A 23370-nucleotide genomic window follows, 5' to 3' on the forward strand; every position below is an offset into this window, starting at 1 on the left:
CCTGATGAAATCCAATAAATTCTGGTGTGTGCAGGGATAGGGGTGGGGGAGTCAGATAAATCTTTTAACTGAATTGGAAGGCTATCACTCAAAATGAACTCTTGTCTCTTGACTAACTCCCATCTCTTGGGCTCCTGGCCTCACTGGTCAGCCCAACATGTGAATTAGGGCCAAGCTTAGAGTGGGTCAAGTGAGTCATTCACTTCAGTTACAAAATGTAAGGGGGGTATGCACACAATAAAATGGTAAGATAAATAATATTTCAGTGCAATTTTTTAAATCATATTTTGTATTCAAGGCATATATGTTGCTCACCTTACCCTATTTCCAGCCCTACTTGACCAACTGCCTCTTTGTGAGGTCAGCTATAGCCTGGGCTTCAGATATCAGAACAATCAGGGTTGGGTCTCTCAAGTGACAAGGAAGGTGAGGAGTTAAGCATGAAATAGAGGATTGGCATGGGAGGGTATAGAACAATCTGCCCTGTTCTGTACTTGTGTTGAAACATTTACCCAATGTTTGTTATTGTTCTCATTACAACGGCAGTCATATCTTCCCCCCAGACACATGGAATAGAGTCAGCCAGTATCTTATACTTGTGTGTGTGGAATAAATGTCGATAACAGCCTTTGTGGACTGTTACCTGGGTTTAGGGATGAAAACCACACTGTAATTGAAGAAATTAGCAATATTTAGCCTGAAGTCAAGAAGATGGAGGGGAAGCCCAGTACTGTGGCACATGACATAATCCCAGGACTCGAGAGGCTGAGGCCAGAGGATTGCAAATTCAAGGCCAACCTCAGCAATTTAGTGAGATCTTTTCTCAAAATGAAAAATTAAAAAAAAGGACAGGAAATTTAGTTTAGTGGTAAAGTACCCCTGGGTTCAATCTCCAGGACAAAAAGAAGAAGGAAAAGTAACAAGGCAAGGATTAAAAAACAAACAAACCATAAAGAGCTGTACAATAGAGTGGAATTAGACTTGTTCTGTGTCATGTCAAGGGCAGCTACCAGGAAGCAAATATAAAAAATATTTTTTGGTACTAGGGATTGAACCCTGGGGTGCTTAACCACTGAGCCACATCCCCAGCCCTTTTTTAAAATTTTGAGACAGGGTCTCATTATTGCTGAGGCTGGCTTTGAACTCATGATCCTCCTGTCTCAGCCTCCCAAGTTGCTGGGATTATAGGCATGTGCCACCATGCCTGGCCCAGGAAAATATATTAACTCTATATTAAGAGAATGCCCTTAAAGAAAGGGGAACATCTGGGGAAAGGTTGCAAAAGGATACTTCTACTTCATGGGACAGGCTTGAGGAAACTGATTTTTAAGAGTCCTTGCCAATTCCAAGATTCTATTTTTTTTTTCTTCCTAGAATGGCTGCCAGGAAGCATTTGACTCTTACTATCTTACCACAAGTATTTACGTTACTTCCATAAAAATTAGCACTCTTGAGTCAGAAGGGAGACCAGGATGAAATTGTCCTGTCTGTCTGTGCCCTAAACCACAAACAAAATTTACCTAACTGATTAATGTAAGAAGTTTGATTACCTTGTATATCTTCTTGTACTATGTCTTTCTTTTCTGAAAGACCACAGCTTGATTTACTAATCACAAAACAGATCCTGTTGTCTCATAACGTGTGCTCAGTCATACAAATTGCTGTTTTGTACATTCACAGTCTTTTTGAGACAGCAAATGGGGCTGAAAAAATGTCTTGGCTGGGTTTTCGGCGCCTTGGATTTTATTTCTGGCTCTGCCACTATAGCCCAAGGCAAGTCTTTTGACTTCCTTAAGTCAGAGTTTCTTTGTAAAAATTTTGTTAAAAAAAATATATGACATGAGGCCCTGGGTTCAGTCCCCAACACCACCACCAAAACAAAACAAAAAAACTCCAAAAAACCCCAAACCAAACCAAGACCAAAGCAAACAATTACATTGCACATATAAGAAGAGGAGAGAAAGGAATAAGATAGTTTTCTAAATCCCTTACTGCTCTGAAATTTACTGTGTATATCATTGTTGAGCTGAGTCAAACAGTGAGGTTTCATTTCATGTCTTTTTTTTTTTTTTTTGGTACCAGGGATTGAACTCAGGGGTATTCAGCTACTGAGCCACATCATCCCAAGCCCTCTTTTATATTTTGAGACAGGGTCTCACTGAGTTGCTTAGCACCTCACTGTTGCTGAGGGTGACTTTGAACTTGCAATCCTCCTGCCTCAGTCTCCAAAGCTGCTGGGATTACAGGCATGTGCCACCACGCTTGGCTGAGTTTTCATGTCTTGATCCCTCTTCTCTCCCACTTTTACCCCCAAACAAATAATGATGGACAGTGTGGGTCAGATGAGCAGGAAGCACAGCATGGAGCCTCAGCAAACCACATTTAAATGAACTGAACCATAGTCTCCTACATTGTTGGATAAAACTGCTTATGGGACAATATTTCAGTCATGGTTGTTTATACATAAATTGCTTACTGTAACTCTGTCCTTTTTCTCAACTGGCAATTTGCATGTTGTCTCAGAGACTGGCCCCCAAGCATGGGGCTTCAATGTATTATACATGTTACAATTGCAGTTAGAGTTTAGGGATGCTCATAGCTCCAAACTTTGACAATAAACTTTTTTAAAAAATTGTTTATTTGTTTTAATTAGTTATACATGATAGTAGAATGCATTTATGCACTTTGATATATCATACATAGATGGGACATAATTTCTCATTTTTCTGAGTGTACATATTGGTCATGCAGTCACATATATACATACAGTTATAATGTCTGTTTCATTCTACTATCTTTCCTATCCCCACATCCCCTCTCCTTCTCTCCCATCACTTCCCTCTACCTAATCTAAGGTAACAGTATTCTTCCCTAGTGCCCCCCACCCCCCACCTTATTGTGAATTAGCATCCACATATTAGAGAAAACATTCGGCCTTTGGTTTTGTGGGATTGGCTTATTTCGCTTAGCATGATATTCTCCAATTCCAACCATTTACTGGCAGATGCCATAATTTTACTCTTCTTAAAGCTGAGTAATATTCCATTGACTATATATACCACATTTTCTTTATCCATTCATCTATTGAGGGACACCTAGGTTGGTTCCATAGTCTAGCTATTGTGAATTGAGCTGCTATAAACATTGATGTGGCTGCATCATAAGACTTATTTATACGTGTTTGAGAATGCTGACTTGAATGTGGGTCAACCTGAATTGACTGCATGGCTTTCCTTTAGGCTAAGTTTAGTGGATAGAGGATATTTTGGGGCAACTTATGGCCTACTGTATTAGTCAGGATTCTGCAGTGAAACATAATCAATAAGATATCTGTATCTATGATTTTGTTCTTTTAATCATGGTTCATGATACTAAATGGGGACAATCATGTTAGTTTAGCTGCTTTTAAAAGAACAGAAATGGTGACAATACATTTTAGAAGGACTTTGAGACCAACTTCCAAGATATTTCATTCACATAGCTGTTGGCAGGAGGCCTCAATTGCTTGTCACATGGGCCTCTCCATAGAGCTACTTGAATATACAAATGGAATGGCAACTGTCTTGCCTCCTAGTGAGCAGTCCAAGAGAGCAAGGAGGAAACTGCAATATATTTTATGATTTAGTAGTGTAATCCACAAGCCTTCACTTGTACCATATTCTATTTACTAGAAGTGAGTCATTAGGTCCAGCTGATATTCAGGGAGAGGGAAATTAAGCTCCACCTTTTGAAAGGAGTGTCAAAGAAATTGTGAACATATTTAAAATCCATTATAATGAGAAATGGAGGGTAGTTAACAGACATCTGAATAGTAAGTGTGCAAATCAGAGGGGTTCTTTGGTAGCTTACAGACATTCTTTCTCTCTTGCAGTAGGAGAGGAAACCCAGCTGAGCAGCAAACCCAGGAAACCAGGAATAAACCGCAGATCTGATAGTTGCATCATCAAGCTTTAACAATGATTGAATGCTCAACAGAGACTTGTCTGTAATGCTGAGGTCAGGTCTCTAGTTAGGAAAACCTGAGACCCTAAAACATGAGATGATAATATTAGGGTGGGTGCCCATGAGGACTTAATTCTGCAAACCCTCTGAATCCTTAGAGCCCACAGAGGTGGGCCACCCTACCCCATTAAGATCTAGTCCTTGCTGCTTGTGGGAACACACTGTCAGGGCCTCTTCTCCCCCTTTCAAAGCTGCCCCTACATTTCTTCCTGGCTGCTAGACTTAACACTAGAGTTAAATTCCAGTGTAACCATTTGGAGATGCGAAAGACTTGATAAAGGGAAAAACAGATTTTACAAAGAAGCTGTAAGAATTAACTAGTATGCACTAGCATAAGCTAGAGTGTACCACTGGGGTTGGATATTGAAGGTGCTTGGTGACTAGAGCATAAGACTGCATAAACAAGACTTCTCTGACTTAAGAGTATTCTTTTGGAGTATAGCATTTAACACTCTGGCAGGGACCCCATGGGATAGAACAAATACTGCTATAGGGCCCTTAAAAGCCTTGTGAGGCAGGTGGAAGCATAGTTCAGAGGTAGAGCGCTTATCTAGCATGTGCAAAGTTCTGGGTTTGATCCCCAACAACACACACACACATACACACACACACATACATACACATACATACACACATGGCTTAGAGATAATGTTGGCTCATGCCAAGCAAAGTGGAAATTCCTGAGTTGCTCCAGTGGATGGTAGAAGAAGGGATTAAAAGGCTGAGGAAATCAAGATGCTATAATGGGTACATTTTGTGAGGCCAAAAGTTCTACTAGAGGATTATAGCTCATAGGAGAACCCAGAGGACATATAATTCATTAAAGCCATAGGAATGTGCTGGCGAGAGGAACAGTAGTAGATGAGAATCAGTTTCAACCCCAAGACTGACTGCAGTGATGGGGACTGTAGTAGGTCCTACTAACCTCCTTCTTCTGAGTTTCTCTTAAGTAAGAGAGAATCATAAGAATCATAGAGGAGTTGTTCTCTGAACATGTATGCAGAATCAGATCTGCCCAGTGCAAGGGGTGATCTGCAGCAGCCATGGAGGTGTCCCATTTGGACATCCCTACAGAAGAGAACCTGCCACAAGGGGTAGAGTTAGTTGATGGCCTTCAGGATCTGCCTCAGCATTTGAGCTGAGGGCACATGTTTCTCAGACATCTCCTAAACAAAGAATGGGCATGGCAGTGGTGTAAGTGTTCATCATTTCTGGTCTTTGCAGGATTCTTCTGCATCTTAGAAAACCCATTTGGAATTTGCCAGAACTCTGAACCTTCAGAGGCTACAGAGGTAGCCCATTCCACCCTGTTAAAATTACAGGGCCACCTATGTACCAAGCTCCCTATTTGATGGGCTGAGACTTTCTTAGAGCTGCTCTGCAGTCAGAGGCTTTCCCCACGCACATATCTTTCCTAGAACATCTTCTTTCTCAGGTTTCATTCTTGTACATGAATTAAAGGATTTCATTGCTGCTCCTTCTCCCTCTCTTCTTTATGTTTCACAGGTGTCACCCCAGTAAACCTCTCACATTCCTTACTCTGTCTTCCTAGAGAACCCATCCTTGAAGTTTGGGAGTAAGTATGGAACATTGGGCAGTGAGAAAAATCTGGTCAATGTCTTGGCAGAAAACAATTCACCCCAGATGGTTCAAGTGAGGAAGTTTTAAAAATAGCACTATTTACAAAGGTATGATTAGGGTTAAGGGAACAAACAAGGGATGACAAGGCACCCGAAGACTTTAACAGCTGGAATCCACTACCCCAAAGGTTGAAGGGAAAAGAGGAGGAAGCTGTGGAAATTCTACCAGAAGTCTGAGGGACTGGAGCCATGATGGAGGGGTCAACTGCATCAGTGGAGATTGGAAAGACTGCTAATGTTTGAGTTTTATTTTTGAAATGCCAGTTGTTACCAGGGATGTGAATATATATGTGTTTTTAAAAAATATTTTATTAGTTATTGACGGACACTTATTTATTTATTTGTTTATATGTAGTGCTGAGAATCAAACCCAGAGCCTCACACATGCTAGGCAAGTGCTCTACCACTCAGCCACGACCCCAGCCCAGTGAATATATGTGTGTTTTTATATATTTATAGAATTTTTTTCTGTGGGTATGTTAGGCAGGATAATGGATCCTTAAAGACATCCCCATCCTAATCCCAGAACTCATCAATATCTTAGGTTACATGACACAGGGGGAATTAAGGTTACAGATGGTATTAAGATTGCCAATCAGTTGACCTTAAGCTAAGGAGATTATCCTGGTGGGTCCAATGTAATCACAAGACTTCTTAAAAGTTGAAGAGAGAAGTCAAAAAGTGACTTTGAAGATGGTGAAAGAGTTCATGAACCAAGGAGTGCAGGCAACCTCCAGAGATGATAAAGGACAAAGAAATGGATTATTTCCTAGAGCCTCCTGGAAGGAACAGCCCATTGACATCTTTTTTTTAAAATTTTTATTGTTGGTTGTTCAAAACTTTACATAGTTCTTGATATATCATATTTCACACTTTGATTCAAGTGGGTTATGAACTCCCATTTTTACCCCGTATACAGATTGCAGAATCACATCAGTTACACATCCATTGATTTACATATTGCCATACTAGTGTCTGTTGTGTTCTGCTGCCTTTCCTATCCTCTACTATCCCCCCTCCCCTCCCCTCCCCTCCCCTCCCCTCCCCTCTCCTCCTCTCTCTCTACCCCTTCTACTTTCATTCATTTCTCCCCCTTGTATTATTTTTCCCTTTCCCCTCACTTCCTCTTGTATGTACTTTTGTATAACCCTGAGGGTCTCCTTCCATTTCCATGCAATTTCCCTTCTCTCTCCCTTTCCCTCCCACCTCTCATCCCTGTTTAATGTTAATCTTCTTCTCATGCTCTTTGTCCCTACTCTGTTCTTAGTTACTCTCCTTATATCAAAGAAGACATTTGGCATTTGTTTTTTAGGGATTGGCTAGCTTCACTTAGCATAATCTGCTCTAATGCCATCCATTTCCCTGCAAATTCTATGATTTTGTCATTTTTTAATGCAGAGTAATACTCCATTGTGTATAAATGCCACATTTTTTTTATCCATTTGTCTATTGAAGGGCATCTCGGTTGGTTCCACAGTCTTGCTATTGTGAATTGTGCTGCTATGAACATCGATGTAGCAGTGTCCCTGTAGCATGCTCTTTTTAGGTCTTTAGGGAATAGACCAAGAAGGGGAATAGCTGGGTCAAATGGTGGCTCCATTCCCAGCTTTCCAAGAAATCTCCATACTGCTTTCCAAATTGGCTGCACCAACTTGCAGTCCCACCAGCAATGTACAAGTATACCCTTTTCCCCACATCCTCGCCAGCACTTGTTGTTGTTTGACTTCATAATGGCTGCCAATCTTACTGGAGTGAGATGGTATCTTAGGGTGGTTTTGATTTGCATTTCTCTGACTGCTAGAGATGGTGAGCATTTTTTCATGTACTTGTTGATTGATTGTGTGTCCTCCTCTGAGAAGTGTCTGTTCAGGTCCTTGGCCCATTTGTTGATTGGGTTATTTGTTATCTTATTGTCTAATTTTTTGAGTTCTTCGTATACTCTGGATATTAGGGCTCTATCTGAAGTGTGAGGAGTAAAGATTTGTTCCCAGGGTGTAGGCTCCCTGTTTACCTCTCTTATTGTTTCTTTTGCTGAGAAAAAACTTTTTAGTTTGAGTAAGTCCCATTTGTTGATTCTAGTTATTAACTTTTGTGCTATGGGTGTCCTATTGAGGAATTTGGAGCCCGACCCCACAGTATGTAGATTGTAGCCAACTTTTTCTTCTATCAGACGGTGTGTCTCTGATTTGATATCAAGCTCCTTGATCCATTTTGAATTCACTTTTGTGCATGGCGAGAGAAAGGGATTCAGTTTCATTTTGTTGCATATGGATTTCCAGTTTTCCCAGCACCATTTGTTGAAGATGCTATCCTTCCTCCATTGCATGCTTTTAGCCCCTTTATCAAATATAAGATAGTTGTAATTTTGTGGATTGGTTTCTGTGTCCTCTATTCTGTACCATTGGTCCACCCGCCTGTTTTGGTACCAGTACCATGCTGTTTTTGTTACTATTGCTCTGTAGTATAGTTTGAAGTCTGGTATCACTATACCGCCTGATTCACACTTCCTGCTTAGCATTGTTTTTGCTATTCTGGGTCTTTTATTTTTGCATATGAATTTCATGATTGCTTTCTCTATTTCTACAAGAAATGCTTTTGGGATTTTGATTGGCATTGCATTAAACCTATAGAGAACTTTTGGTAATATCGCCATTTTGATGTTGTTAGTTCTGCCTATCCATGAACAGGGTATATTTTTCCATCTTCTAAGATCTTCTTCTATTTCTCTCTTTAGGGTTCTGTAGTTTTCATTGTATAAGTTTTTCACCTCTTTTGTTAGGTTGATTCCCAAGTATTTTATTTTTTTTTTTTGAGGATATTGTGAATGGAGTGGTTGTCCTCATTTCCATTTCAGAGGATTTGTCGCTGATATACAGGAATGCCTTTGACATCTTGATTTTAGCCTGGTAAGACTTGCGTTAGGCTCCTGAACTATAGAACAGTAAGATAATCAGTTTGTGTTGGTTTAAGCCACTATATTTGTGATAATTTGTTACAGCAACAATAGAAAACTAGCACTTATTATGCATGAGAAAAACATTGTCTATGTCATACTGTTTAGAGTCAGCTCTTGCTGTATTACAAGTGCTTTGCATATTTCTCTATTAGAGTGTTATGGTTTAGATATGAAGTGTCCCCTAAAAGCTCATGTGTAAGAAAATCCATGAGCATTCAGAGGTGAAATGATTAGATATATACAGCTATAATTTTAGCTGAAATCTAATCAGTGGACTAATTCCCTGATATAGATGAACTGGGTAGTAAATGTAGGGTGTGGCTGGAGGATATAGGCCACTGGTACATGCCTTTGGGTTTTATATTTTGTCCCTGGTGAGTGGAGTTCTCTCTCTGCTTCCTGGTTGCCATGTCCTGCTTTCCTCTATCACATCCTTCTGCCATGATGTTCTGCCTCATCTCAGGCCCAGAGCTATGGAGTTGGCTGTCTATGGACTGAGACCTTTGAAACCTTGAGCCAAAATAAACTTTTTTTTTAAAATATTTTTTTGTTGTTGTTGTAGATGGACACAATTTGTCTTTATTTTTAATGTGGTGCCAGGAATTGAACCCAGTGCCTCACAAATGCCAGGCAAGTGCCCTACCCCTGAGCCACAACTCCAGCCCTGCCAAAATAAACTTTTCCTCCTTTACAGTATTCTTGTCTTGTCTTTTGGTTATAGCTATGAAAAACCTGACTAAAACATAGAGTTAATGTCATTACATTATATTGATTTGTTTCTACATTCCTCCTTCATTCAGGCTTTATGATTTTCCTGGTCTAGCACTCTACCTTATCCATTCTTGTATTCTTAGTCTGTCAAATGTTACTGAATCTTTGTGTGGTTTTTGTAGTGAAGGTGTCAGTGGGATGCATATGGGTAGGACACACAATGGTATTGGCATCAGCATTCAGGAAAGAAAGCTCAAGGAACTAGTAGAGATTGAATCTGGCTGAATTTAGTTCTCTGTAACATGAGCTAGGTGAACTGGATTTGGAATACAGAGAATCAGCAGATCACCTTTGGGCATGGAGAGGTAATACCACAAGTACCTTGGTCTTGGTGGTACTTTTGGTGCAGAAATGATTCAAGAGAATTCTTAGCCTCACAGATAAGCTCCATCTACAGTGAATCTCCTTCTAATTCCCTCCTATCCACTCCCTCACTTATCACCCTTAATATTTCTTGGCACTTACAGTCCCAGAATGGAACCCATGTATATCTGTTAGAAGTGGAGGAGCTCCAACCATAACACATTAATTTGGGCTATCTATGAATGACACTCTCTAGTTTCCCAACACTAGATACCATGTGCCCAGACTCAAGCTCTGGCAGGCTTTGTCTGAGACGTTTATTCTAGTACAGTACAAAAGATTGAGTTCTCTCTACTCCCCTCAGTACTGGGATTAAACCCAGGGGTGCTTTACCACTGAACTGTATACCCTTAGCACTTTTTATTTTGAGACAGAAACTCACTATGTTGCCAACACTGTCCTCAAATTTATGATCCTTCTGTTTCAACCTCCCAAGTTGCTGGGATTACCTGCATGTGCTGCCATGCCCGGCTCAGTATATATCCCTTGTGATAATTTTTTGTAGCAGTGATAGAAACTAATTTCTATCTCTATGCCTGTTATCTATGCCTAATCTGTATCTACCTTCTCAGAGAAGTCTTGCAAGAACTTCCAGAGACATATGAGGGAGAAAGAGGAACCAAACAATATACAGGGAGTCAGGAATTGTGGATAATTGCAAGAACAGGAGTCAAGGAAGAAATGTCACATTGAAGAGACGTTTGAATTGTAAAATAAGGATCTTTTCTCCCTCCAGGCTTGCTTTCTGTATCTCCCAGATAAGGCCAAGCAGAAGCGGTGTAGTGACTTATATAAGGTATTAGTAAATTACCTATATAAACAGAACAAAGCAGCCTAACAATCCCATGAATATTAAATATAAAGATTATCCAGATAGACTGAGGTCAAAGTTACCACCCTGATTTCATGCAGCCCCATCTCCAAACAGCATAAAATTCATCTTTACTCCAAAGAGCATGTTAAATTCAAACTGTCAGCATTATTTTAGCATCTGTAAAGTATACAAGTCTTCACTGTAAAGTAAGTTTCAAAAGTTCTCTGGAAATAAATCCACACAGCTATAGCAACTGATATTCCACAAAGAAGCAAAAAACCTCAATGGGGCAAGGATAATCTCTTCAATAATGGTGTTGGAAAGACTACATATCTACATAAGAAGAATAAAATTGGGGCTGCGGCTGTGGCTTAGTGGTAGAACACTTGCCTCTTACGCATGAGGCACTGGGTTCGGTCCTCAGCACCATATAAAAATTAAAAAAAATAAAATAAAGATATTGTGTCCATCTACAACTAAAGAATATTTAAAAAATAAGAATAAAATTATACCCTGAACTCAAAATGATTAAAAACTTAAGATCCAAAACTGTGAAGCTACTAGAAGAAAACACAAGGGAAAAGCTCTATGACAATGATTTGTCTACTGACTTTTCATATATGAATAAAAAAAGCAAAAATAGATAAATAAGATTATGTGAGGCTAAAAAGCTTCTTCACAACAAAGGAAACAACAGAATGAAGAGTCAACCTACAGAGTGGGAAAAAAGTATTTGTAAACTACATATCTGATAAGGGTATAATATCCAAAATATATCGGGACCTCAAACAACACAATAGCAAGAAGACAAGTAACCTGATTTAAAAATGGGAAAAGTACCTATGTTGACATTTCTCAAAAGAAGATATACAAATAGCCAACACGTTCATGAAAAAAATCCTCAATGTTGGCTGAGTGTGGTGGCACACACCTGTAACCCCAGCTATTCAGTAGACTGAGGCAGAAGGATTACAAGTTTGAAGCCAGCCCTGGAAACTTACACCCTTCTTGAAATAAAATAAAAAAAATAAGAAATAACCAGTCATGTAGCTCAGTGGTACAGTGTTTGCCTAGTATGTATGAGGCCCTTGGGTTTAATTCCCAGTACTGCAAAATCAAAAACAAAACAAAACCAAAAACCCCTCAAGATCAGTAATATCATATAATGCAAAATAAAACCACAATAAGATATCATCTCACACCTGTTAAAATGGCTATTGTGAAAAAAGACATGTTCCAGTCCCAAGGGACAAGTGGCAGCTGGGACAGCAGCAAGCAGCCTATGGCATTCTCCCATAGTCACTATGAGGTTTACTGTCTTCAATCCCAAATCTTTTCTCATTAGATTAACAGGAAAACTAGTGATGATGATACCTATATCTGTAGATGGCTACGTAAACGTATGTGTATATGCAGCTTGCAAATACAGAATATGTAGATGGGATGTTGTTTGGATATCTGAGTAAATTTTAATAACATGTAATGATGCTCTTGATATCAGAAGTGTTGAAGAAGTTGAGGAAATAAGAGAATAACATCTTTTGTGGGGGATTTTTAAAGAGTATATTTCTAGATTATAAAGATTTGCTTTTCAACTTAAAAGAAGACAAGGGGTAACAAGTGTTATACACTGCTGATGAGAATGGAAATTAGTACAATCATTGTGGAAAACAGTATGGAGTTTTCTCAAAAAAATTAAAAATAGAACTTCCATATGACCCAGAAATCCCACTCTTTGGTATATATTCAGAGCAATGAAATCAGTGTGTTGAAGAGACATCTGTACTCCTATGTTTATTGTAGTATCATTTACAATAACAAAGATGTGGAATAAACTTAACTGGCCATCAATGGATGAATGGAAAAAGAAAATGCCATTCCATTAAAAAAAAAAAAAAAACTCCAAACATTTGCAATAAATGAAGAAGCTGGAGGACATTATGTTAAATGAAATAAGTCAGACAAAGCAAGACAAATACTGTATAATCTTATCTTTTTTTTTTTTTTTGGTACTGGGAATTGAACTCAGGGGGTTCTTAACCACTAAGCCACAACCCCAGCCCTTTTTATTTTTTATTTTGAGACAGGGTTTCACTAAGTTGCTTAGAGCCTTGCTAAGTTGCTGAGGCTGGCTTTGAACTTGGATCCTCCTGCCTCAGCCTCCCAAGCTGCTGGGATTACAAGTGTGAACCACCATGCTTTTTTTTTAGTTGTTGATAGACCTTTATTTTATTTATTTATATGTGGTGCTGAGAATCAAACCCAGTGCCTCACATATGCCAGGCAAGTGCGCTACTGCTGAGCCCCAGCTCCAGCTCCCTGGCTATAATCTTTTAGAGAAATTGGATTAAGTAAGAGGGAGGTTGGGCGTGATTAGGAAAAGACTGATTGGAAGGTTAAGCATGAGTAGAGGAGCATGAAATTTTACTGTTTAAACCCTATATTATTGAAACATCTTTATTGCAGTTGATACCCTGAAATGAAGATGTCCTATCCTAAAGAGATCTCTGATCTCCATGTCACTCATAATATTACATTTTAAATGATTGCCATTTAAAAAAAAAACATTTTTAGTTGTAGATGGACACAATACCTTTACTTTATTTATTTTTATGTGGTGCTGAGGATTGAACCCAGAGCCTCATGCACGCAAGGCAAGTGCTCTACCATTGAGCTACAACCCCAGCCCAAATGTTTGCCATTTTTAAGCATGAGAAAATTGTTAGAGGAAAAAGAGAGCATTCCTAAAGGCAAGAACCTTTCTATGCTTGTATTTGATGAGCAATCATAAAAATGGGACTCGGGAAAGGTAGAAATGAAAATCACCCATGTTTATAAATTTCCTAGTGTTACAGATTTTTTTAGTTGTGGATGGACACAATGCCTTTTTAAAAATTTATTTAATATATTTTTAGTTATACATGAACACAATACCTTTATTTTATGTGGTGCTGAGGATCAAACCCAGTGCTTCACAGGTGCTAGGCAAGTGCTCTACCACTGAGTCACAACCCCAGTCCCTATGATTTGGGTCTTAAAAAACCCTCCAAAACTCCTGCATTGAAGGTTTGGTCCTCAGTTGATGGGACTATTGGAAGGTGGTGGAAAATTTAGAGGTGGGGCCTAGTTGGAGGAAGTAGGTCATTGGGGATGAGACTTGAAAAATATTTTGGGACCCTAGACCTTCCCCTCTCTCACTTCCCTGCTGCCATGAGGTGAGCAGGTTTGCTCCACCATGCACTCACTGTCATAATATTCAACCTCACCACAGGCCCAAAGCATTAGGACCAAAGGCTTCAGCCTCTGCAACTGTGAGCCAAAATAAATCTTTTCTCCTTTTAAGTTGTTTATCTTAGCTATTTTATCAACAGCAGCAGAAAGCTGACTAACACATCTGAGCTGGATTTTGCTTCTGTTAGAGTGAGAGGGTATATAAGACTAAGCACTTTCACGTGTCTATTGGTCTTTCCATTTTTTTCTTTAATGTTTGTGGGGAAAATACTTTTCAACTGTTTCCTCCTTTCCCTCCTACTTTATTATGGAACTCTTTCTGGATCTATATGAAGGGTTATGGAAAATAATATTCCTACAAGACAGCTCCCCGGGAAAAACAGAGGGACAGTATGACTCAGGAGGCGGGAGGGGAAATTAACCAAACATTAAACATCTCCCTGTACATCATTTCCCAGTAATAATGGGCCCCGAGGGAAAAAGCCAACTTTAAAGCAACTTTCATCCCTCCCCGGGTTTATCCCTTCCTGGGTTCATCACCAGTATCTCCACCGAAAGCAAACATTCACCCTTCCCAAGCACATTGGGTCCTGAAGGGAGGAGGCAAATACTGAAACACTGGGCCCTGGACTTCTACCCTTTCCCATTGCCAATGAGTCCTGGAAGGAGAAAAGCAAATGGTGAAGCTCTAGGTAACAATGGGTCTCAGAGGACGGAAGATAAGCAGTGAACACTGAGTTGTGAACTTTTCCCAGTGACAATGAGTTTCAAACTTTTTTACAACTGCCTTCCTGAGTTAAAATTTTAACCTGCACAACTAGGTCCCTGACTGTCCGAATGGCATGTCCACAGTCTACAATGATTAATTCATCCTCACTGTAAACTATAAAACCCAGACACTTTATATAACCTGCAGGCCATTTCCATACCCAGAAAATGAGTCCTCCTGTGCCTAATTGGTTGACTTCACTGCAGAATAAAGAAAAACTTGCTGATCTGAGTCTGCTTCCTGCCTCCGTCATTTGTGCATCGTGCTTACACTATGTAATTCAGGAAATAAGCTAATATTTTTTTAAGAGAGAGGGAGGGAGAGAGAGAGAGAGAATTTTTAATATTTATTTTTTAGTTATCGGCGGACACAACATCTTTGTTTGTATGTGGTGCTGAGGATCGAACCCGGGCCGCACGCATGCCAGGTGAGCACGCTACCACTTGAGCCACATTCCCATCCCATAAGCTAATATTTAAAAAGTAGTTTCCCTATCTTATGAAATTATAATATAAATCAGTTTGCCTGAAAATTGGTGACATAGTTTTTCAAGAACATTCTCTACCTAAAATCAGATATTCAGAATTACATATGGTTCAGCAGCCCAAAGAGAGATGGTTATTGATATTTTTCACTCATAATATTACTTGGTAAGAACCTAAATAAACCCTCTTCCTTTACTTGCTCTTAGCTGACTTAAAAAAAATTACTCATTTTGGAAATCACACAGCTGGGCAATGCTCTGATGTGTGGGTTATGATGCTAAAAGTTGCCTAGGTTACCCTTCAGGGAACTAACTGAAGGCTGCTTTTGCTGAAAACATTGACTCATCACTTAGGCCTATAGATGTCTGATGGGTGATTGGAATGAGATGAAATCACTTGGGGTCTCTCTCTCTCTCTGTCTCTCTCTCTGCCCATATTATGCCTGTCTCCTTTTTTCCTTTGGGTCAGATAATATTTCAAATCTAAAGACCCCACCCACTATGGTAAGAAACACCAAACCATGAAGGGAGTGAAAGGAGGTGGCACCTGAGTTCCTGAAAGATCCCTGCTTATTCTCCTCCCTCAAACCATGGATATTCCTCCCTTCTGTTAGCCTCTCTCCCCCACTATTCCTATCCTATATCTGTAACCCCCCGACTCCCTGGAGTAGAGAAGCTGATTTTTGAGCTAAGTTACCACTTCTCCATTATTTGGCCACTGAATAAAGCCTTCCTTTCTCCCCCACACTTGTCTCTCAGACTTTTATTTTTTTCCTGTGGGATGAACTTCTGGACCTGGGTTCAGTAATGACAATACATCAGTGAACTGATAATGTATTATTAGGTTTTGTTCTACTTGTAATAATGACACTAATAATATCTTATATATCTGTCAGTGTATGATTAGATGCTTTTAATTTTAATTATGCAGTATGCAGTTGATACCATCTATTTCCCTGAGACCACAAAAAATAGAACTAATGGGACATAACAGGAAAACAAAAAGGTGGGTTGGAAAATCTGTTACATAAGGATGGTGACTAGTCTTACCATTACATGATTACATGTTTTCTGGTCTGATTTTGTGTCCACTTTGCTTTCCATCCTTGCTATCCAAAATGTGATGCGGCATATATGCTTAACAACAACAACACACAAAAATTAGGTTTGCTAAGCCATTTAAAGAATTAAAAAAAAATATTTTTAGTTGTAGATGGCCACAATACCTTTATTTTATTTATTTGTACATGGTGCTGAGGATCGAACCCAGGGCCTCACACATGATAGGCGAGTGCTCTACCACTGAGCCTCAATCCCAGCCCCCATTTAAAGAATTTTATGCATGCTGCAAATTGAGATACAGATGCATGGATGAATGCTGAGCTGACTGGGTTTAGTGGGGGCATCTGTGAGGTTAAAACTATGGTGGTATAAGTGATAAGATAATTTCCCCCCTCCAAATAACATCTGACTCCTATGGGGTTGGTTGCTCAGAACTCCTTTTCTAAGAAAGTGCTCCATATCTCCATCTCTATGGTTACTTATGGAAATAGCCACATTAGTAGATTGTGATCCAGTACTTGGCCATGGGACTGGGAGAGAGGGTTCCTGGTAAATCAACAAGACCTTGCCCTGCTGCCACAATTGACAATCTAGGAGTGGGTGCCTGATCCCAATAAATATCTTCTTAGAAGTTTTTGTACTTGGGATGCAGAAATTTGGGTCAAGTTCTATGCATGTGGCTGTGTTTTGAGATGTTAAATTTGGAAGCCTCTTCTACCATGTGGAGAAAGCCATTATACAGGGAGAAAAAGGAATGAAGCCAGTATGCAAAGGAAAGCAAAGATAAACAAAGGAGAGAAGGCATTTTCATGGCATCAAGTCCTGGTTCCAATGGTCCCAGATGAAATCAATGCTGTTTATATACTGGTGAGAATGTGTCTGGCTATATATTGGAAGTTGATGGAAGGTGACTTAATTTCTCAAAAATCATGAGCTGTCCTTACCTATTATGCCATATATGTAACCTAAAAAAATCTCTTAAATTTAATTTTCTCCCTGAGCTTTCTATTTGTTCAACCAAAAATTCAAGTTAAAAAAGAACAAAAGAGTATGATTCAATATAGTATTATTGCCCTGTGTGCTAAATGTGGCAGATTAAATGTGGAACCAACCGAGATGCCCTACAATAGATGAATGGATAAAGAAACTGTGGTATGTATACACAATGGAATATTACTCAGCATTAAAAGAAAATAAAATTATGGCATTTGCAGGTAAATGGATGGAGTTGGAGAATAAAGTAAGCCGATCCCCAAAAAGCAAAGGCCAAATATTCTCTCTGATAAGTGCATGGTGATCCATAATGGAGGGGCTGGGGAGAATGGAGGAACTTGGATTGGGTCAAGGGGAGGGAGGGAAAGGGAGGGAAAATGGGGTTAGGAAAGATGGTAGAATGAGACAAATGTCATTACCCTAGGTACATGTATGCCTACACATGTGGTTCGACTCTACATTGTGTACGACCAGAGAAATGAAAAGTTGTGCTCCATTTGTGTACAATGAATGGAAAAGCTTTCAGCTGTCATGCATAACTGATTAGAACTAATAAAAAATAAATTAAAAAAAGAAATATAGATGACACAAAGCAAAACAAAACAATCACCGAAACGGTATAGAGAATATGAACAGAAATGAGGGGAGATTTCTGAAGGTCCAAAGGTGAATGTTCTGGATGACACTGATAAAAAAGCAGGGAAGCTTAGGAAAAGAGGAAAGTGAACACCAAAGACTATAGTCCATTTATAAGTCATAAAATAATAAAAAACAGCTAGGTTAATTCAAATAATATTTTTATTAATATGGGATATTCTGAAGAATCATATATGACTCCTACCTCCTAGGAAATTAGTATCTTTAAAAGCAAAGCAATACTTAACATATATTCTCATTAGTTATTATATTTCCTTTTTAGATGCTTTACCACATTTGAAATTGTTATTGCTGACTTGTTTGCTGATTTTTCTTTCCTGAAACATAAGCCCCCTAATGGCAGTGATTATTTTCATTTTTTTGCATCCCTAATATCTACAACAGTGTCTGGCACTAGGCAAACAGCTAAATAAAAATTCATTGAATGAAATGTAAATTCAGGTCCTAGGGTAAAATCATCTGAACTCACTGGCCTTGTAATTCTGGATTAGCCAAGATATCCAACATTCATACACTAAGGGGCAAACCGAGAAGAAAAAATTTCCCTCATTAGATCACTTTTGGTTATGTTAGCATCAACTGCGGCACTTTCAGACATCTCAAAGCCCAGGCTGCATCCATGACCAAATCAGAATCTCCAGAGGGTGGGTCTCAGCCATCAGTACATCGTCGGAAAGCTGCTCAGGAGATTCCAACGTGCGGCCAAGGGCAAGAACCTCAGACTAGGAGTAGAGGCACCAGGGCCAGGGATAGGGAGAATTTTGCAGGTCAGGCCTCTCCCCGCCTTGCCTCCGTGTCACGCTTCGGCAGTACTTCGTGGTTCATTCACTCAACAAGGGCGGGAAGAGGCCTGTCCTTGGGTTAGCAATACGCCCCGCGCAGCTGATTGCGTGGAAGCTCTGTAGAGGCGGGCTCCAGCTTTCCACCAATGAATGGACAGAGGGGCTGCCAGGCACAGCGTGGTGGTCCCGCCCCCACGCCGCGCGGCCCCGCCCCCGGCCTGTCAACGCTGCCCCGCGCAGCCTAGAGTACCGAGATTCCAACTGCCGTTTTCACTCGTGCTCGCGCCCAGACTCTCGCACTTCTGTTACTTCAGTAGTCAGTCCTCTGCCGATCAGTACGCGGGGCTTGGTTCTCCAACTGAGTGCCAAGCAGCCAAGCATGATGAGGCGGGCAGCATTGCGGTAGGTAGCAGGACGTGGGAGAGCTGTCAGGGCGCTGGCTGAGAGTGCCCACGCCCTTTCTTGGAGCTCTGAGAGGACCTGGGCGGAAGAAGCGGGTCGGGGCGGGTGGAACCTATGTTGTGGCATTTGGGCCTGGAGGGAAAGGGTGCCTGTTCACCGCGACTCCGCCCAGAAACAGACCTATTGGCCTGGGGTTGGGGCACACCCGCCCAACTTTAGTGATATCTGGTGTGGAATTTTGATATTAAAAGCCAAGCCATACTTTTAAGGGAGGAAGTTGGGAGTTCCCTGAAATTCCTTTCTGATTGCTCATCAGGGGTGTGGTTGGAAACTGTTTTGGGGTAGCCCCTTGTCAGAAAACCAGTATCTGGAGTTCCACCTTACCTTGCCAGCCCTTTACTCATCTTTGTTTTTAGGCTTAAGCGCTTGGCACACTTAGAATCCGAGTGTATCGTAACGTAAGCCAAGATTGTAGGACACATTTTGGCTCTCAGGACATTAGACTGTGTGACTAGAGCCCCAATGCGGGTTGGAACTACACCTTTAATCAGCAGAAGGGCCCTCATAAGGGTGGTGCTTTGACTGGACCACTTGGGCAAGGAAAATGAATGCCTTTTAGTATATGTCATTTTCCCAGCTGGCACAGTTAAGGACTGAGGGCTTTAGACTCTGGGGACATTTCTGGCTCTCTCCATCCAACCCACCTTTCCAGGTTCTTTCTGCTTGACTGAGTTCCAGGGGACTTACACCTGCTCTAGTTTCTGAAGTCATTCTGGGACAATGATCCACAGTAGTTCTGACTGACAATGATCTCATCAGTTCTTGTGTGTGTGTGTGTGTGGGGGGGCGGGGGGGGTCCTGGATCTCTCTCACTGTTCTTGGGAACCTTGCTGTTAGTTTAAAGGGATGGATGGTATATCTTTCTACCTCTCTCTTTCTCTCATAACACTTAGAAAAAATAAAAGCCTTTTCTATACCATTTGAAGACAGGTTGAAAATTATTACAACAAGGGCCACAGCTGACTTAACATTTGCATTAGATACGATATGAAAGACTTCTGCAAACTCCACAATTTTGTCCATGTGTCTTCCCTTGAATTCCTCTCCTCCAGTTTGGAAGTCTTTCCGTGCACTGAACTTCCATAACCCTGAATTCCTTTCTTGTGAGTTCTGTTGAAATGTAAGCAGGTACTTTGTCAGAGTCTAGTGAGAGAAAGAGCTCATAAATGAATACAAACTGAATGGTTAGGTTGTGTGCAACCTGTGTAGTTTCTATTTTTTTTAGATTCATAGAAGAGTCACTTGACTTTGTTTAGTCTCTAAATTGATGTATTTCCTTAGAGTAGAGGGCCTTTTAATGGCATTGCTTATATTGCACTGAAAATTCTTGCCAGCCACTCTGAACTTGGGACCCAAGATGGAGCTAAGCTGTGACTTCTTAGGCAAGTCAAGGAGAGGTTGAGATTCTTGGTCTTCTTTCTTTGGAAAGGTTCCATCATGGGTTTCTGGTGCCCAAGTGTTTCAAAGGTCTCATGACATTTTCTTCTAAAAGCTTAGGAGTTTTGTTGTGAGACTCCTGTGGGATTTTCAGGGGATAAGCCAGTGACCCTGAGGAATTGAGATGTGGGGTATTAAACCATTCTCCCACCTCTACCTCAGTGCTGGCTTATACAATCATGCATTGCTTAACAGTGGGGATATGTTCTGGGAATTGTGTTATTGTCATTGTCATTGTCATTGTGCAAACATGATAGAGTTTATTTATATAAACCTAGATAGTATAGCCTACTACATATCTAGACTGTATAATATACAAACCTGTACAATATGGTACAGTACTAAATACTGTAGGCAATTTAATGAAATGTAAATATTATGTGTCTAAATGTAGAAAGGACACAGTAAAAATATGATAGAAAAGATTAAAAAACGGTACATTTGCATAGGGCACTTACCACGAATGGAGCTTGTAGGACTGGAAGTTGCTTTGGATGAGTCAGTCAGCTTAAAACACAAACATGTTGTACAGCTGTGAAAAAATACTTTCATTTTTTGTATCCTTATTCTGTAAACTTTAAAAAAATTAAAATATGTGTCCCATTGTTTGCCTCACGTGGTGCATGACTATATATAAGGGAAATAACCTGAAATTGTGAAAAGTGCAATGTGTATGTGTTGGGTGGGGGGGTATGAAGTGAGTTCTATATGGACTCTGCCAGTGTGCTAATTGACCGTCACTGGGGAATATCATCTGAAAATTAAGCCTCAGTTTCCTCATGTTGGTTTTAATTAGACTTTTTTAATATAGAGGCCCATGGGGTGTTAAAAGGAAGTGGTGTATGGATCTCTTGAAGTAGTGTATACCATTTTGTGTAGGGAAAAAATGTATTCCTACAACCCCTGGCACAGAGGTCCCCATTTTTATCAGCAGATGGATTACCAAATTGTAGTGCAAATTACCATTACTTGAATGCTATGTTTATAGTATGATAATTTGTTATATTGATTTATAGTTGATATAAGCAGCAATTTTTTAAAAATTTAGATGTTGATGAACCTTTATTTTATTCATTTATTTATATGTGGTGCTGAGACTTGAACCCAGTGCCTCACACATGCTAGGCAAGTACTCTACCACTGAGCCACAACTCTAGCCCATAAGCAGCAATTTTTAAAAAGGGTTCAATTTTTAAAAATGCCTTTGTTGTGCTGCAGGAATATATTTTTCAGTTTCTTAAGGCTGCATGCAAAGGGTTATAGGACCATCTTTTTCCGAATAAATTGACCCAAGTGTTTCTCTATTCATCAATTCCTTCCTTCATTTCTTCCTTTTTCTTTTTATTTCTTTATTTTTAAAATATTTTTTTAGTTATAGATGATCAAAATACCTTTATTTATTTTTTATGTGGTGCTGAGGATTGAACCCACAGCCTCACATGTGCTAGGCAAGTGCTCCACCACTGAGCTACACTTAAGCTCTATTTAAAATTTTTTTTATTTGTTCTTTTTACTTATACATGACAGTAGAATGTACTTTGACATACATACATGGAGTATAACTTCCCATTCTTGTGGTTGTACGTGATGTGAAGTTACAGATGTCAGAGTCTCCCTCCCTTCCCTTCATTCCCTTTGCCTAATCCAAAGTACTTCTGTCCCCCCATCCCCCTTATTGTTTTTCACATCCACATATTGGAGAGAACATTTGGCCTTTGGTTTTTTTGGGGATTGGCTTATGTCACTTAGCATGATAGTCTCTAGTTCCATCCATTTACTGGCAGATACCATAATTTCATTCTTCTTTATTGTTGAGTAATATTCCATTGTGTATATATACCACAGTTTCTTTATCCATATCTGTTAAAGGGCACCTACGTTGGTTCATAATTTAGCTATTGTGAATTGAGCTGCTATAAACATTGAAGTGGCTGTGTCATTATAGTATGCTGATTTTAAGTCCTTTGGATATAGACCAAGGAGCGGGATAGCTGGGTCAAATGGTGGTTCCATTCCAAGTTTTCTGAGGATTTTCATCCTGCTTTCCAGAGTGGTTGTACCAATTTGCAGTCCACTAGCAATGTATGAATGTACCTTTTTCTCCATATTTTTCACCAACATTTATTGGTACTTGCATTCTTTTTTTTTTCTTCTTTTTTTATTATTAGTTGTTCAAAACATTACAACGCTCTTGAAATACTTGCATTCTTGATAATTGCCATTCTGATTGGAGTGAGATGGAATCCCAGTTTAGTTTTAATTTGCATTTCTCTAATTACTAGAGATGTCAAACATTTTTCCATTTTGGGGGAGGGTACAGGGGATTGAACGCAGGGGCACTTGACCCCTGAGCCACATCCCCAGTCCTATTTTGTATTTTATTTAGAGACAGGGTCTCACTGAGTTGCTTAGCACCTCACTGTTGCTGAGGCTGACTTTGAACTCGTGATCCTCCTGTTTCAGCTTCCTGAGCTGTTGGGATTATAAGCGTGCACCACTGCACCTGGCTTCATATATTTTTTGACCATTCATATTTCTTCTTCTGTGAAGTGTCTGTTCAGTTCCTTTGCCCATTTACTAACTGGGATTTTTTGGTGTTAAAAGTGTTTTGAATTTTTTATATATCATGGAGATTAATGCTCTATCTGAGGTGCAGGTGGCACAGATTTTCTCCCACTCTGTAGGCTCTTTCTTCATGCTTTTGATTGTTTCCTTTGTTGTGAAGAAGCTTTTTATTTTGATACCATCCCATTTATTGATTCTTGATTTTACTTCTTGCACTGTAGGAGTGTTGTTGAGGAAGTCAGTTCCTAGGCTGACATGATGGAGTGCTGGGCATACATTTTCTTCTAGTAGATGTAGAGTCTCTGGTCTAATTCCTAGGTCTTTGATACACTTTGAGTTCAGTTTGGTGCGGGGTGAGAGATAGGGGTCTAATCTCATTCTG

At 39.9% G+C, this 23370-nt stretch overlaps 1 protein-coding gene across 5 annotated transcripts in view; it reads left to right on the top strand.

Moving 5' to 3' along the window:
- Acot9 (acyl-CoA thioesterase 9) overlaps positions 1-23370 on the top strand; it is an 86472-nt gene that overhangs the window by 27445 nt on the left and 35657 nt on the right. The window contains exon 1 of one of the 5 annotated variants that reach the window (XM_046425282.2): positions 18719-18926. The exons of 3 other annotated variants lie outside the window; for them this stretch is intronic. In XM_046425282.2, the coding sequence (XP_046281238.1) occupies positions 18904-18926 (23 nt within the window). In that variant the 5' untranslated portion in view covers positions 18719-18903. Of the gene's footprint in view, positions 1-18718; positions 18927-23370 lie in introns of those variants that run through there. One more of the 5 variants, XM_046425283.2, reaches the window with a different exon arrangement.

This window comes from Marmota monax, unplaced genomic scaffold (assembly GCF_021218885.2).
Source record: "Marmota monax isolate L192 unplaced genomic scaffold, Marmota_monax_Labrador192_F-V1.1 WCK01_AAM20220418_F8-fsc00075, whole genome shotgun sequence".
NCBI lineage: Eukaryota > Metazoa > Chordata > Mammalia > Rodentia > Sciuridae > Marmota > Marmota monax.